This window comes from Babylonia areolata, chromosome 10, assembly GCF_041734735.1.
Source record: "Babylonia areolata isolate BAREFJ2019XMU chromosome 10, ASM4173473v1, whole genome shotgun sequence".
Classification (NCBI taxonomy): domain Eukaryota; kingdom Metazoa; phylum Mollusca; class Gastropoda; order Neogastropoda; family Buccinidae; genus Babylonia; species Babylonia areolata.
This window is the reverse complement of record NC_134885.1, coordinates 11,000,815-11,016,360: the sequence shown is the minus strand read 5'-3', so window position 1 is coordinate 11,016,360 and position 15,546 is coordinate 11,000,815. Positions and strand designations below refer to the sequence as shown.

The window sequence follows — 15,546 nt, the reverse complement described above, 5'->3', positions numbered from 1 at the left end:
TGAAATACGGATAGATATATAGATTACTGGCAGATGATAACACTACTACAACTGCTCACTACTACTATCACTACTACTACTACTTTTATCATCTTGAACTAATAAATTAATTCAAACCCAGACTGATGTACTCGTTTACATATATATATATATATGTGTGTGTGTGTATCATATACTCTACATACGTCAGTCAGGCTCATCGGCTTCATATGCTCGATCCCTTTGTCAGTTTTCTTCAGTTTTTCTTTTCTTTTAATTCTTTCAACAGATGTGACGCGTATACTGACATGGATCAGTTTGCACGCGGCCGCTTCGATGATCTCCTTGATCGCTAAAACCAGCGAGAGAGGTGCCGTGCGGCGGGCCGCTGCACATATGCCGACTGCGCATTTTATTATCTTGATCTTGAACTTGGAAGACGCTTTGAGGCCTAGTGGTAGTGGCCTGTTCGCCGTTCTGGGCTCATCACTATCGGTTCTAAAACTTGTTCTTACTGGCGTGCGTGGTTATGCTTAAAGACTTAAAGACTAATGGTAGCACTCTGGGTCATAAAGGGAGGCATTATCGGCATAACCGTTGGTATACCCCCCCCCCTCCTCCAGACGCACTACTCCCCCTTTTCATCTTAATATGATGGCTTACTGTAACTTTGGAAAAAGCGGAAAGAAAGAATGGCGGACAGACCTTGAAGAACGAAAGACTCGGAAAGAAAGAAAGAAAAGCAACAGCAGCAACTATTCAATGTACGATGTGAAAAATGAATCGCAGTGCAGGGTTCCGACGTTCGTTGCAGACAACATTCAAATCCACGTCATACCGTCGCAGCCCCGATGCATCTGCCAGTGTTCCCCCCACCCCACCCCGCCTCTTTCTTTTTTCTTCTTCCTGCAGCGTCACTCTTTAATGCGCACGCCACACTACACTACACAGGCCACACACTACACACACCAGCCGTAATTCCACCAGACGTTCAACCGTTTATTTCAGTTGGTATGGTTGTGTGACTGGCAAATGTGGGGAGCTACAAAAAAGCTGGGATGGCTTTGTATGCAGTTAATTTGCTCCTTTTTTCTTCTTAAAAAAACAACAACAACAAACTTTGTTAGCGTATTTATTCAATTTGTCGTAACCGCGTTAGTGCCTCAGTGTCTCTTTCCCCCAATCTCCTTCAGATATTTGCCACGTACAAAGCCACAGCATTATCAGTCGAAAAAGAAATGTACCGCATCTGTACACATGATCCGGTGTGTACTGAAATGATAAACAGATTTTCTCTCTGTCTGCATGTGGGATCGACATGATGTCAGTTATACAGTGTCAGTGCCAGTGTGTGTGCGAGGGAGGGGCTGGGGTACGGACGTGGGGCTGGGTACCAACGGTGGTTGAGGCGGCCGGGCCGGGTTCAGCTCGGCACTGGCCGGCGTCAGCCTGTGAGCTGAGTGCTGTGCATATTTATTGTTAAATTTGCGTCACTTAGTTGTGTGTGTGTGTGTGCGTGCGTGCGCGCGCACTCGCCAGTGTGTGTGCGGCATTTGCAAACTGTTGGCCGGTGTTAGTGTGTGTGTGTGTGTGTGTGTGTGTGTGTGTGTATTATAGGTATGAGAGGAATCCACTGGCATATCGCTGATAAGGGTAAGTCAAAGTATTCCAACCATAAATGTCAAAATATTATTTGATCTCTGAGATGGAAATAGTGTGTTTCTCTTTCACACACTGACACAAGCGTGTACCTAATTATTACAAACTGAAGCCTTTCTCATGTGTTAGAGAGAGAGAGAGAGAGAGAGAGAGAGAGAGAGAGAGAGAGAGAGAGAGAGCGGACTGATAATATTTTTTTCTTTTTGTCCGTGGAGTATGTGCCTGTATGTGTATGGGAGACAATTACTATAAATAAAACTTTAAAGAGAGCAGCAAGAGTTGTGGGTCATGTTCCAAGCAGCGTGCTGTCACAAAGGGAGTGAAATAGCGATTTTGAGAACAAGATTTTGTTTTCTTTTTATCCTGTTTCCTGCGTCATTTGTATTTCTTTTTATCACAACACATTTCTCTGTGTGAAATTCGGGCTGCTCTCCCAGGAAGAGTGTGTCGCTACACTACAGTGCCACCATTAAAAAATTTTTTGTTGTTATTTTTTCTTTTCCTGCGTGCAGTTTTATTGTTTTTCCTATCAAAGTAGATTTTTCTACAGAACTTTGCCAGGAACAACTCTTTTGTTGGCTGAGGGTTTTTTTTTTTTTTTTTACGTGTGCTAAGTGCATGCTGCACAGGGGACCTCAGTATATCGTCTCATCTGAATGACTGAGCATCCAGACCACCACTCAAGGTCTTGTGGAGGGGCAGAAAAAATCGGCCGGCTGAGCCATGCTTCGAACCAGCACACTCGGATTCTCTCGCTTCCTAGGCAGACGCGTTACCACTAGGCCATCACTCCACATGTCAGTATTGTTCATTTCACTGTGAGCCCAACAAACCTGTCTCAAGAATGGTCTTTGGACACAAACAATCCGTAACACTGAAAGTAACTGAACGAAGTAAAAACCTTTGCATTATAAAATCAACCGAAATATCTGCAACATTCACCTTAAACAACAAAACTCTAATGAAAAATGTTTACTGCTGTTTTAGCAATTGAAAAAGTATCAGAAAGATGAAACAGCTGGGTGTACATGGACAGAGCAGTTAGTCATATTATGATGTAATGCAAATACAGTATAAACGATGAAGTGTGGGGTTAAGAAAAATGTATATGCTTCGTTTTAAAAACTTTTTCTAAACTAAAAACATCAATGTCATTTGATACATGAGACAATAGTCAAGTCATGGTGGGTTTATCACTGACGCACTGTATGATACTGGGTACAGAGTAATGGTCAAAAAGCACACAAGGTTCTTCAGTCAGGATCCAGTGGTGATTCGTGTGCGATTTTGTTTCACAACCAAAATCAGTTAGATGCGTGCTGGATTCCCCCCCCCCCCCAACCCCCTTAATGCCTACTTGATCTGCATGCTTTTCATTTGAAGGGGGTCCATCCTTTACCATTACTACCATATCCTGGGTTACTTACACTGGTGAGTTCTGTAGAGTATTTTCTTCTTCCTTATTTCACATGGCAGGCAAAACTAATTAATTGAGAGTGATTCCTAAGTTTACAAACCTCTTACCCAATGCAATTTTCATAACTAATAGGGTTGAGTTAATTATGGTGGTGCATTAACCTTTTTCTTTCAGTGTGCCTAGTGTGTGATGCACATGGGACCTTGATGTATTGTCTAATCCCAATGACCAGGACATTCAATTTGGTTTTCAAAACTTGGATAAAAGGGCAAGACTGGGATTTGACCCCAGCCCCTCACACACACAGTATTAGAAGGTAAGTCATTTAGTGTGTTAACCATTTTGCTACCTTTCTCCTTGAAGAACCCATGGCAACAAAAGGGTTGTCTTCTGTAGAAGGAATCCACTCTGATAGGCACATAAAATGCATACACTCAAGACCAAAGCACATTAGGTTATGCTGCTGATCAAGCACCTGCATCTGTAGTGTACATGGATTAATCCCAACATAGTGATGCCTCTTGAGAAAAGGAAAATTTCTTCCTAAAACTACGTTTAAGTAACATACTTACCGTGACCCACTAGTGCAGACTCCAGCAGGGGTCTGACATTCCTGTCCTGTGCAAACTGCTATCCACCTATGCAGAGAAAACGAAAGCAGCTACAGCCGATAACCTCCCGGAACCAGGTAACCTCCCCTTTGCCCCCCTGTCTAGTGCCCCCTTTTTCTGGCAGCCATTTCGACTCCTGTTCCTGTGCTCTTCATACGCTATGTTTTTTTTCGTATTTTTTATCTGTCTGTCGATTCTCTGGCGTTCTTGTTTTTTGTCCAATTATGTCTTCAGCCAGGTCACAGAATTGAGAAACTGGTCACATTCTAAATGCATACAAAGTATGGATCAGTTATGCATGTGGGTGAATGACTGGTGTGAAAGCATCTTTTCTCTTCACAAGATTCAGCACCATAGATCGCCTGATCCAGTCTTCAATCTGTAGCACTCAGGCCCCCTGATAGTCTGACAGAACTAATTCAGGATGAAAAATTCAGACATGGTATTTTTGCTAATGTAAAGGAGAATCAACACACAACCACCCCCACTGACCAGTCTTATAGTGACAGGAGAGTAACTGCAGTTATCAGATATTACCAGAGATGCTGACCTAAATGTGCTGCTTGCATGTGCCTTCCACAATTAAGAAATCAACCTTGGTCAGTTACATGCATGGATTATCCGTTTTATTTACCTACCCGACATTTAAAGTTGCTCAGTGGCTACGTCTCATTGGTTCACTGACACATAATGTACTGTAAGTATGGCAAGTGTGTTCCCAGAGTGGTATACTGTGATGAACAAGACCCCACGTAGTATTATTGTGTATAGAATCAAAGCCAGTAACAGACAGATAGAAACAAGCAGATGAAGTGATAGAGGCAGGCACTGAAGTATCTTTTGGTGCAGATAACCGAACAATGTTATCATGCATGCACAAAAAACCAAAATCACGAACACAGCCAGTTACTGCATTTATTTTCAGGAGGAAAAACCAGAAAATTAACGTTTGCGACGCAAGCTGAGCGTATTCCTCCTCTTCCAGTTGGCACGACGAGAACCACCGCTCGTCTTGTTGAACAGATGACCTTTGCCCAGACCACGGGAGCTGCGGCCAGCAGATGTCAGGCCACGCATCTCGCGGTGCTTGTGTACAGGGTTGCAGATCCAGTTGGCCTTGGGATCACGACGGATGGCTTTGTGGAAGGGATCCACCAGGATGACCTCGAAGAATTTGTAGGTAGAGTCCTCACACACCCAGTAGGAGTTCAGGACACGCAGACCACCGCAACGACGGCCGACACGCTCCTGTAACACACAAATATTTTTTTTAATGTCTAGACAGTTGCTGTTCCTAAAAGGTTGCCACGAAATTTGGTTTACAAGATTACCCCTTGTATAACAGTCTTGCTGATTGTGGAATATGGCTTTTCTTACGTGGCCATATAAACTAGATGTAGATATGTTTGGACTTGGTATATTGGACAAGAGATCACAAAGTATAACCATTAAGTTGCACCAGAATGGTAAACAATGTGCGCTCTGGCCTATCCAGCATCAACATTCAAATTACTGAAGTACAAATATAATAACCTGAATGAAAGCTTAACCCCCCCCCCCCCCCAAAAAAACTTTGACAAATTTATGCTCTGAGGATAAGGTGGGATATCAGAAAAATCACTAACTCCATGAGAAATCCATTTGTCAATGTCATGGCTACCATGTTGTCTGTGTCTTCTGATTTCTCATCATAATGGCTAGGTTGAAGAACTGTGATATCCCTCAGAAAGAAAAAATGCCGCTGTGGTAGTTTCATTATAATCAAACGGTAATTCCAAGTTTTCATCATAGAGATAACACAGTTCACGACAAGGTAAAAACATGAAAGCAATCGATCATGAAATGCAGTCAAAATGCATTTTCCAGTAACCACTCATGCACATCACGAGGCCCTACCTCAGCCACACTGCGAAGGCTACGCTGGAACTTGAGCTGGTTGACTCCATGAGTCACTGGCTTGCCGTAGGTGCAGCCCTTGGGAACAGGTCGCTTACGGCCACCACGGCGGACACGCACACGGTAGATGACGTAACCTGCAACACAAGTTGTATGAAAGCCAAGACATTACACTCATGAACCACCTCACATGCCTTATGTAACTTTTATATACACACACATAAACAATGTATCAAATCTCTGCTCTGGGCATGTTTCAGCCAGTGAGAAAGCTGCAGTGATTTAAAATTGAATGGTAATTTAAGGTTTCATTAATATAGGCTCAATTTTCACAGTTACAATTTTTTCTTATTTTTTAAAACATACATTACTCATTTCAAATAATACCGCTTTGTAACAAAAACCATCAAGGCTCTAACCAGAGACGTTCTTTAAAGTGCTCTCAAATGATGGATAGCTATGCAGTACTATTACTGTATTAGCACACAGGAATGCTACTCATATTAATTTTTAAATACACTGTCACAAATATGATTTACAGGAATTTTAATTTTTAAATAGTTGTTAAAACATTCTCCAATTCGGACCAGTGTGAGCATCTCTCAGATAGAAAAAAGCCGCAAGAGTGGTTTCATTACAATCAAACGGTAATTCCAGTTTTCATCATTGAGGTGCTACCCTGATTCATGGATTAAATCATTCACATGTAATATCAAAACAACTTGACAGTAGTAAATAACAATCACAGTCACACTAAAACAACTACAGTTGCAAGCCAAACACACTGGGCAAAGGTATAAATTACTAATAACAAACAATAAAGGGCTCAAGCAACCTTTCAAGCGCACATCAGTTCTTAATGAGCAAAAACGTAAGTGTGCAGCTTAGCTGTGCATGCTGATGCATCATACTATGTGTTCTTATCTTGACCAATGAGAGCTGGAACAAAAGACCTTGATCGCAGTTCTGATTTTGTCCAGTGCTAGCTCACATTCAGAGTCAGTGGAGCACTGAATGGGTACCACATACTGGTATTGAGCACGATTCGGATGACAGTACCGTGACAATCAACTGGTTCTTAGGACCATTCCACCCACAGTAAGAGTGTGTGTCACAAAACAAATGATTCACAAGTCTAGAATGGTTGTTCATAACAGATCTCAACTTTGCTGAGTGTAGGCATCTCTCAGAAATATAAAAGCCGCAAGAGTAGTTTCATTACAATCAAACGGTAATTCCAGTTATCATCACTGAGATGCAATTTTCTAACATGTGAAGTGCACATGTTACAAAAGGAAACTGGTGTTGATAGCACTCAAAAAACAATGGTCCACAGCTCAGTATAAATATCAGCAACCCCCCCCCCCCCCCTTCAATTCACCACACATCCCACAGTCAAGTTTTGGAATACACAATAAATTGTCACAGTGTTTTACTCTATAGTTAGTGGTTGAGGACAGTTCTTTTCAACTAATGCTAGTTGTATCACAAAAATACAGTCAGTGCCTGTAGCTTCTTTCTTCTTGTTTGCAGTGTCTGCCAATGTTTACTAAGGTAGAATAGTTGGAACACACAAACCACCTTATATGGAATTGATTTTCAATAAGAGTATACTGTATTCACAGTTAACTTTTTGGATAAAATAATTGTGATCAGAACCAGCATCTCTCAGAAAGAAAAAAAGCCGCAAGGGTAGTTTCATTACAATCAAACGGTAATTCCAGTTATCATCACTGAGATGCAATTTTCTAACATGTGAAGTGCACATGTGACAAAAGGAAACTGGTGTTGATAGCACTCAAAATACAATGGTCCACAGCTCAGCATAAATATCAGCAACCCCCCCCCCCCCTTCCCGATCCCCAACCCACCACACATCCCACAGTCAAGTTTTGGAATGCACAATAAATTGTCACACTGTTTTACTCTATAGTTAGTGGTTGAGGACAGTTCTTTTCAACTAATGCTAGTGGTATCACAAAAATGCAGTCAGTGCCTGTAGCTTCTTTCTTCTTGTTTGCAGTGTCTGCCAATGTTTACTAAGGTAGAATAGTTGGAACACACAAACCACCTTATATGGAATTGATTTTCAGTAAGAGTATACTGTATTCACAGTTAACTTTTTGGATAAAATAATTGTGATCAGAACCAGCATCTCTCAGAAAGAAAAAAAGCCGCAAGGGTAGTTTCATTACAATCAAACGGTAATTCCAGTTATCATCACTGAGATGCTATTTTCTAACATGTGATGTGCACATGCAACAAAACAAAACTGGTGTTGACAGCACTCAAAATACAATGGTCCAAAGGTCTGCAGAACTATCAGAATTTTATTTTATTTTCTTAAAGAAAAAAAAAAAGTGTGGTATCATGCAGTCATATATAACAATTACATGATGAAACATTCCAAGGGCAAACAAGAAAAAGTTGTCAGTCCAGACAATCAACCTGTCAGGGTTGAAACAAGTTCTTTAATTCATCTGACAAAAACATACAATAGCTACTCAAACTGGATACTGTATAACAATGGTGTCAGACTTGTCCACATACCCCACCCACCCCTCAAGTTTTGGAATGTACAACAAAAAGTTGTCACACGGTTTTACTATACAGTTTATGCTTTCGGACAGCACTTTCCGACTAAATCTGGTGGTATCACAATAACACAAGGCTTGCAGTTTCTTTGTCGTTGCTGGCATTATATGCCACATGCTTAACTGAAAATGACGGACGGCTGGAACACACAAACCACCTTGTGTGGCATTGATTTTCATTAAGAATACATTTTATTTATAGTGAATTAAGGAATGTTTGGTTTAAAATAATTGTGATCAGTACTAGCATCTCTCAGAAATAAAAAAAGCCGCAAGGGTAGTTTCATTACTATCAAACGGTAATTCCAGTTTTCATCACTGAGATGCAACTTGCATATCAATACAAACGTAATAAAACCAAGTTTGTGGTTATTAGTTTGTATCAGTTTGACATAGGACAGTATTATTGTATATGACACCAAAACAACAATCAGTATTTCGACTCATTTCACCCAATGAAATTAAAAAAAATTAGTTTCATAGTATGTCAGAAATACGAGTTCCTTTGAATGCTCATTCTTTGGATCCCCCCCCCCCCCCCCCCGCCCCACCACCATAGGCCTAGTTTGCATCAGTTTGACATGGTACAGTATATGACACCAAAATAGTGTGCTTTTCCTTTCTCAAAATCCCCCCCCCCCCCCCCCAAACCTATGATCCATATTTTCTGTGCGATGGGCAAGGTGGACGATATATTGTTGTATCACATTTTCATTTCACATAAGATCGCCGTCACCTCTTTCTCTGACCACAGGGAGTGTCAATGAATCAAAAGAAGGTAGCCCTGCCAAGTTCAAGGGAAGCTGTAGCCACCTCAGCCTCCTGGTTTCTGGGTGCAGAGTTAGGTACTTGAATGTTAGATCATCTCTAACTGCACTTTGCATCTGAGCTTGGGCTGGAAGCTATTTTTTGGTGGCCCTTTAACCCTTTCCAGTCTGACAGGGAAACACAATGCAAGCATTCTCACCACTGACAAACTCAGGCATTATCAGAACAGATTGTTCATTATCTTGAACAGAACACAGATGGAAACCCCAATATGAAAGAACAATCAAGAACTGACAAGCCTTGACCTTCAGTCTGCTGTTTGAGCCTTTGACAGTATCAATGTGACGTGAGTGATGAAACGCAAGACTAGTGTTGCTGCAGCTGGCATGTCAAGTCCCATAGTCAGTAAGAGAAACACTTCAAGACGAAAATAAGACTGACAGCTTGAAAAGTATTGCTGCAGTTCAGATAGGAAAGCACACCTATTTGACATGGTTTATCAGGACAAGAAATGCTCGTCAAAGAAACCTATCTGAAGTCAAGAAGAGCAGCTGTCAAATGTTAGTAAATGAACACAAATAATAAATCTATCGACATGCATTCTACAGAACACAGTTGATGAAAATGAGGCAATCTTTGCACACCAATTCTGACTGGTGTGAGCATCTCTCAGAAAAAAAAAAGCCGCAAGTGTTGTTTCATTACAATCAAACGGTAATTCCAGTTTTCATCACCGAGATGCTACTTGTATATCCATAAATAAATTTAAAAGCTGCCTGCCTGGAGATATACAAATGATTTACAATTTCACAACCCATTCAGTACCTTGCTTGGCCCTGTAGCCAAGACGACGAGCTTTGTCTGGGCGAGTTGGTCTGGGAGCACGGTGGACAGAAGTCAGCTGCCGAAACTGCCAGCAGCGCACACGCAGCAAGAAGCGCATCACATCGCTCTGCTTCTTGCGCCACATTTCTTGCATATATTTGTAGGCCCCCATGATGACTGACTGGCCTGCAAACATAATCATCAAGATGAGGCTTTGACAAACCACATGAACTTGTTCATAAGTAGTGGTTAGCACCATGTGTAGTGTAAAAAGGCACTAAGTCAGACTAGAGTACTTAGATCATTAGCGTAACACAGCAAGGATGGGGCAACAAAAACCAAATGAAAAACAAAAAAATCAAACAAATGAATATTTCAAATAAGATAGTACATTTTGTTTGTGTTTATCATGCTAACTTTAACTGAACTGTGTGGTTGACTGAAGGTATGTGTGGTGCTACTGGTATGTGTATACATTAGTGCAGAATTTCACACTATTGAATTTAAAAAGTTATGATTTTATTCAACTATGTTGAGCAAGTGTATGTTAAAAGTAAAGCTCATGCACCACCACTATCCTTTGGACCCCAGCAAAATCCAGTAGGTTAAGATGAAGTTTTAAAACATATATCCCAAACACTGTAAAACAGAGGTGCCCCCCCTCCCCCACAGGCATGCTGCAATCATAATACTAATAGTCTGTAATATGGTGCGTCTCATTTGAAACTAAAGAAAACTTTAATAACAGAAAACAATTTCATGAAAATACTCTGACTGTTTGAAGCATGGCATATCAATCCGCACTGTCCGATTAATAACTTCAGCCCTGACGTTTAAGCACTTTGGCTACCAAAGCCGGAGATCTTTCTAGTTTCGTTTACCTGTCCATCCGATTTTAGCTCAAATATAAAGGATGGTAATTTCTATGGATACACTCCGTAGGACAATGTTCAACTACGCCAAAACTAATGCTCAATGAGAAACCACAAACAAAATGTAGGTGGTGGAAAACTTAAAAAAACAGGCCTGACGTTTCACTAGCCCATGTAGCCCACTCGCCAGATTAACTATTAAAATACATGTATCTTTCTCAAACACGACTGAGCCAATGATAGAAATGATTCAAACAATCAAAGACATACAACTACACACCTTATAATAACTGATTCAAGAATTCAGGAGACAGATTTTTTCGGATTGAAATTATTAGAGAGCATGTACACCGTACCCACCTCACAGAGAACACTGGAAAGGAAGTAGATTGCGTCGTTTCCGGTGTAGAACAGTTGCCGTAGATTTACTTCCCTTGTTTGATAGATGACAACCAATGAAAATGTCCACACAGATAAACACAACTGGACAGACCCGAAAAAATCATCAACTCACCCACAAACCAAAGACACCTCTTTCTAAAGGATTTCATACAAAAGCACACACATTTCTTTCGGACCCTGTCTTACCTGCGCGGAAGAGCTTTATCACAAGTGAATAGGAGCATTGATGTTTTTCAGTTTTTTTTCAAATTTTATTTATTTATTTATTATTTAATAATAATAAATCAAATTTTTGCGCCTTATACATATTATTATTATTAGCAGTAGTTCTTTTTTTCTATGTATTTATCTATTATCATTATTTATTTTATTTTACTTTATTTTATTTTATTTATTTATTTATTTTATTATTTTTTCTCAAGGCATGACTAAGCGCGTTGGGTTACGCTGCTGGTCAGGTATCTGCTTGGCAGACTGATCATGTGGTATAGCGTATATGGATTTGTCCGAACGCAGTGACGCCTCCTTGAGTTACTGAAACTGAAACTGAAACTTAAAAAAAACCAAAAAACAAAAAAACCATTTTGCGTTCATTATCAGTTGTTTCGCTTAATGTTTTGATTAACGACTTCTCTTTTACGAAGTCCATTAAATAATTTTCTGTAATTATTCCGCTTAAACTCACCATTCACTACAACCCCTCCAATATCTAGCTGTCCTGAACGATAACACTCAAATGTAAAAATCGATACTCGAACAAAATACTGTATCTATACAATCACCAATTATGTGTGAACTGAGGGACATCAAACAAAATTCTTCATCAGTCAACCTTTCGAACCCAAAGGCATATTTCGTGGTAGAATTCAACTGTTGTTAACTTACAAAAGTATTAAGGGTGAAAAAAAAAAGAGATCAAAGGGGAAAAAAGGACAAAAAAGGAAAGAAAAAACACACACATGGCCCGTCAGTGTCGGAAGGTTCACAGTTTGTTTATAGTTAAGAGTTCAAGCTGTCTCAGTACTGACGTGTGCGCACGCAGACATTGTATTTCATATCGTCAGTGTATAGTCTGAGCTATTTTCACAGACATGGAAAGAAAGAAAAAATTAACATTAAAGAAACTTAAGATTAGCGCTGCTAAAACAGCTCAGTCGTGCAAACTCCGGCAGTAGCCATGATTTCTTTGAAAGATCATTCGAAAAGATGATTTTGTGGCTCGAAGAGGTTATACTTGTACACTGATGCACTGATTCAGTTCTTCTTTCAGTTCGGATCACACGATGTTTAAACCGAGTTCTGCGGTAAATTTTGATTTAAAAAAAAAAAAAAAAAAAAAAAAAATCTCACGGCTCCTATGTCTCGCTTCTCTCTCTCTCTCTCTCTCTCTCTCTCTCTCTCTCTCTCTCTGTGTGTGTGTGTGTGTGTGTGTGTGTGTGTGTGCGCGCGCCTCTGTGCGTCTGTATGTCACAGAGAGAGAGAGAGAGAGAGAGAGAGAGAGAGAGAGAGAGGCATAATTATTATTCATATGCTGACGGGCATATTAAGTGAGCCGAAAGATAATCTTCTGTTTTGGTTGAAGCATTTTGAATTGAATTGAGTTGAATTGAATTGAGAAATAGAGAGACAGAGAGATAGACAGATAGATAGATATTTAGATAGACAGATAGATAGAGAGAGAGAGAGAGAGAGAGAGAGAGAGAGAGAGAGAGAGAGACTTTGTGTATAAGGGAAACAACCACACACCACAGGTTTGTCACTAAAGTCGTCGAGTATTGCCCCTTCATTGGAGCCACTCATATATTATTTCTTTCTTTACCTACTTCTCCTTTTCTTTCCTTCCACTCGTTTTCTCATTTCTTCCCTTGTTCTCCTATCTGTCTTTTTTTTTTTTTTAATTCTTCATTTTGGGTATTGATCGTTTTACTGAATCCGTTTTATCAGGTCATTGCCGGAACTGGTGGTAGAATGGTTAAGACGCAACATGCACTGTCCGTGAGGTTCGAATCTCGGTGTCGCCCCTCTCCCCACGCCTTCCTCCCCACCCCGCTCCCGCCCCCCAGCCCCCTAAATTCAGGAGAGAGATTGGGAGGGACAATTTATGCATGGATGCCGATCCACCGGAAGAGCACATAGGGGAGGCTATCGAAAAAAAAAAGCTTTTGTGACTCTACCTTAGTTTGCTCCCTTCCGTTGAAATGGGTGTTGAGGAGAGTTAGGAGGGCTTTATTCCCATATAGTTATCACCATGACCTCGGATATCGTTTTCTTTCTCTCATTTCAATTCATTTTCTTTCATTCTTTATTTCTGTCCTATTTCTTTATCTTTTCCCCTTCTTCTAAGGACCCACATACATCCCCCTCTCGAGATCAGTCTCTCAGTCATTCTGTTCTTTCGAGTCAGTCCGAGTCCATCTTCTCATCGTCATTCATCTCGTATTCCTCTTCTTCTAATTTGTCTCTCGAACCCTCTCTGTCTTCCTTCTCTTTTTTCACCACCCTTCTCCATTATCTTCTTCCTTTTCTTTGTGCTGAGTTAAGGCACGGTTTCAGTGAATACAAGTTTTGAGCACGGTTCCTTTCCTTCAGTCCAACAGCACATTTCGAATATTTGTAAAGTTGACTATTTGGAACTGCGTAGAATCAGCTCTATCCGCCACTATCTCTCAACCGATGCAACCAAGACACTTGTATGCTCTCTGGTTCTCTCAAGATTGGATTACTGCAACTCTCTTTTGGCCGGCCTTCCCAAATATCTGTTAGACAGACTCCACCGAATTCAGAATAACGCTGCCAGACTCATTTGCAGAGCTTCTAAATTCATTGACCATGTTTCTCCTCTCCTTGAGTCTCTCCACTGGTTGCCTGTTTCTGATCGAATAGGCTATAAGCTATCCACTCTGACCTTTTCTGCAGTCAACGGATCTGGCCCCAACTATCTTTCTGACTCCTCCATATCTATACCCCGTCTCGCCAGCTCCGTTCTTCCTCTGATACTCGACTTCTCAGGATACCTCACGTCAGAAGTAAGACCTATGGACACAGATCGTTTTCTTTTCAATCGCCAAAGACGTGGAACAAGTTCCCTGATAACCTCCGTCATTCTGATTCCCTCGCATCTTTTAAATCTCGTCTCAAAACTCACCTTTTCCCTCAGCAATAAGTTCAATTGTGGCAGGTCCACTTCCTTTGCATTATCTGTGCTTGACTATGTGTGTATACATATGTATGTGTACATAACTACATGCATGTATATGAATGTGCATTGTGTGTGCGTGTGTTTTTGTAAGTTTGTGCCTGCCTATGTGTGCGTATGTGTTAGGGTAGTTATTTGATACACATGTAGGTTAAAATGTATGTGTGTGTGTGTGTGTGTGTGTGTGTGCGTGTGTTTGTGCGTGCGTGTGTGTGTGTGTGTGTGTGTGTGTGTGTGGGGGGGGGGGGTGGTGGTGGTGGTGGTCACATTTTGGTGTGTGCATGTAACATAGATATAATGTTTTATGTTATCAAAAGCGTTTTTGTATAGCACTTAGAGCAGATTTCTGGATAGTGTGTGTGTGTAGTCACATTTTGGTGTGTGTGTATGTAACATTGATGTAATGTTTTATGTTAACAAAATCGTTTTTGTAAAGCACTTAGAGCAGATTTCTGGATATTATTATTATTATTATCTATTATTACAGTTCATAGTGAAGATATAATTCTTGTTTTGGTGGTGCTGGTCAGGTGTCAGCGTGGCTCAGCTGGTTAAGCGCCGAGCTCGCAATCAGAAAGTTGTAGGTTCGATTCCGGGAAGCCCCTAAATGTGTTTAAAAAAAAAAAAAAAAAAAAAAAAAAAAATCATGTGCACATGCACACCTGGAAAAATAGGCGAACTATATAGCGGGGAGAAAAGAGGCGTGAGACAGACACTGGGAAGACCGAGACACAACTAGACAGTTTCAGTTACAGTTTCAGTAGCTCAAGGAGGCGTCACTGCGTTCGGACAAATCCATATACGCTACACCACATCTGCCAAGCAGATGCCTGACCAGCAGCATAGCCCAACGCGCTTATTCAGGCCTTGAGAAAAAAAAAAAAGAAAGAAAAAGGTGAATAAATAATAGATAAGCGTACATAAATAAGTAAATAAATAATAATATAAAAAAAGGTAGTAGTAATAATAAATAAATAAATAAGACAACAATGATGATAAATAAGCAAATAAGTGTAAAACATGAAGACACACATTCACACATACACCAAAACTGATAGGCATAACAGATATACACCAAACATGCAGTTTCACAGATATGAAAGCACAGTCAAATACACATAAACGTACATACACACCACACACATTACCCTGCACCTCCTCCACACCCCTCCACCACACACCCATCCCCAGGCCACGCATCGCAGCTTCCACGACACACACACACACACACACACACACACAGATGCACAAGCACACACACACACACACACACACACGCCCACATCCCCCTAGACAAAGACACGGAAGGCAGGGACGTGTACTGCTG

At 40.7% G+C, this 15,546-nt stretch overlaps 1 protein-coding gene across 1 annotated transcript; it reads right to left on the bottom strand.

Annotated features, from left to right (window-relative positions):
• Positions 1-4,567: 4,567 nt before the first annotated feature.
• Positions 4,568-10,980, bottom strand: LOC143286769 (large ribosomal subunit protein eL15-like). Its single transcript, XM_076594539.1, has 4 exons — positions 10,902-10,980; positions 9,750-9,935; positions 5,563-5,699; positions 4,568-4,914 (listed from the first exon to the last, which is right to left on the bottom strand). Exons 2-4 carry the CDS (start codon positions 9,919-9,921, stop codon positions 4,609-4,611), a joined length of 615 nt encoding a protein of 204 aa, XP_076450654.1. The 5' UTR covers positions 9,922-9,935; positions 10,902-10,980; the 3' UTR covers positions 4,568-4,608.
• Between the last annotated feature and the right edge of the window lie 4,566 nt (positions 10,981-15,546).

Excerpts from the sequence above, each read along its gene's own strand:
- LOC143286769 (XM_076594539.1), bottom strand. The coding sequence starts at position 9,921 with ATGGGGGCCTACAAATATATGCAAGAAATGTGGCGCAAGAAGCAGAGC. Across the intron at positions 5,700-9,749 it reads TGGCTACAGGGCCAAGCAAG|GTTACGTCATCTACCGTGTG; the intron begins GTACTGAATGGG and ends CTTGTGTTGCAG. Across the intron at positions 4,915-5,562 it reads GCCTTCGCAGTGTGGCTGAG|GAGCGTGTCGGCCGTCGTTG; the intron begins GTAGGGCCTCGT and ends TGTGTGTTACAG.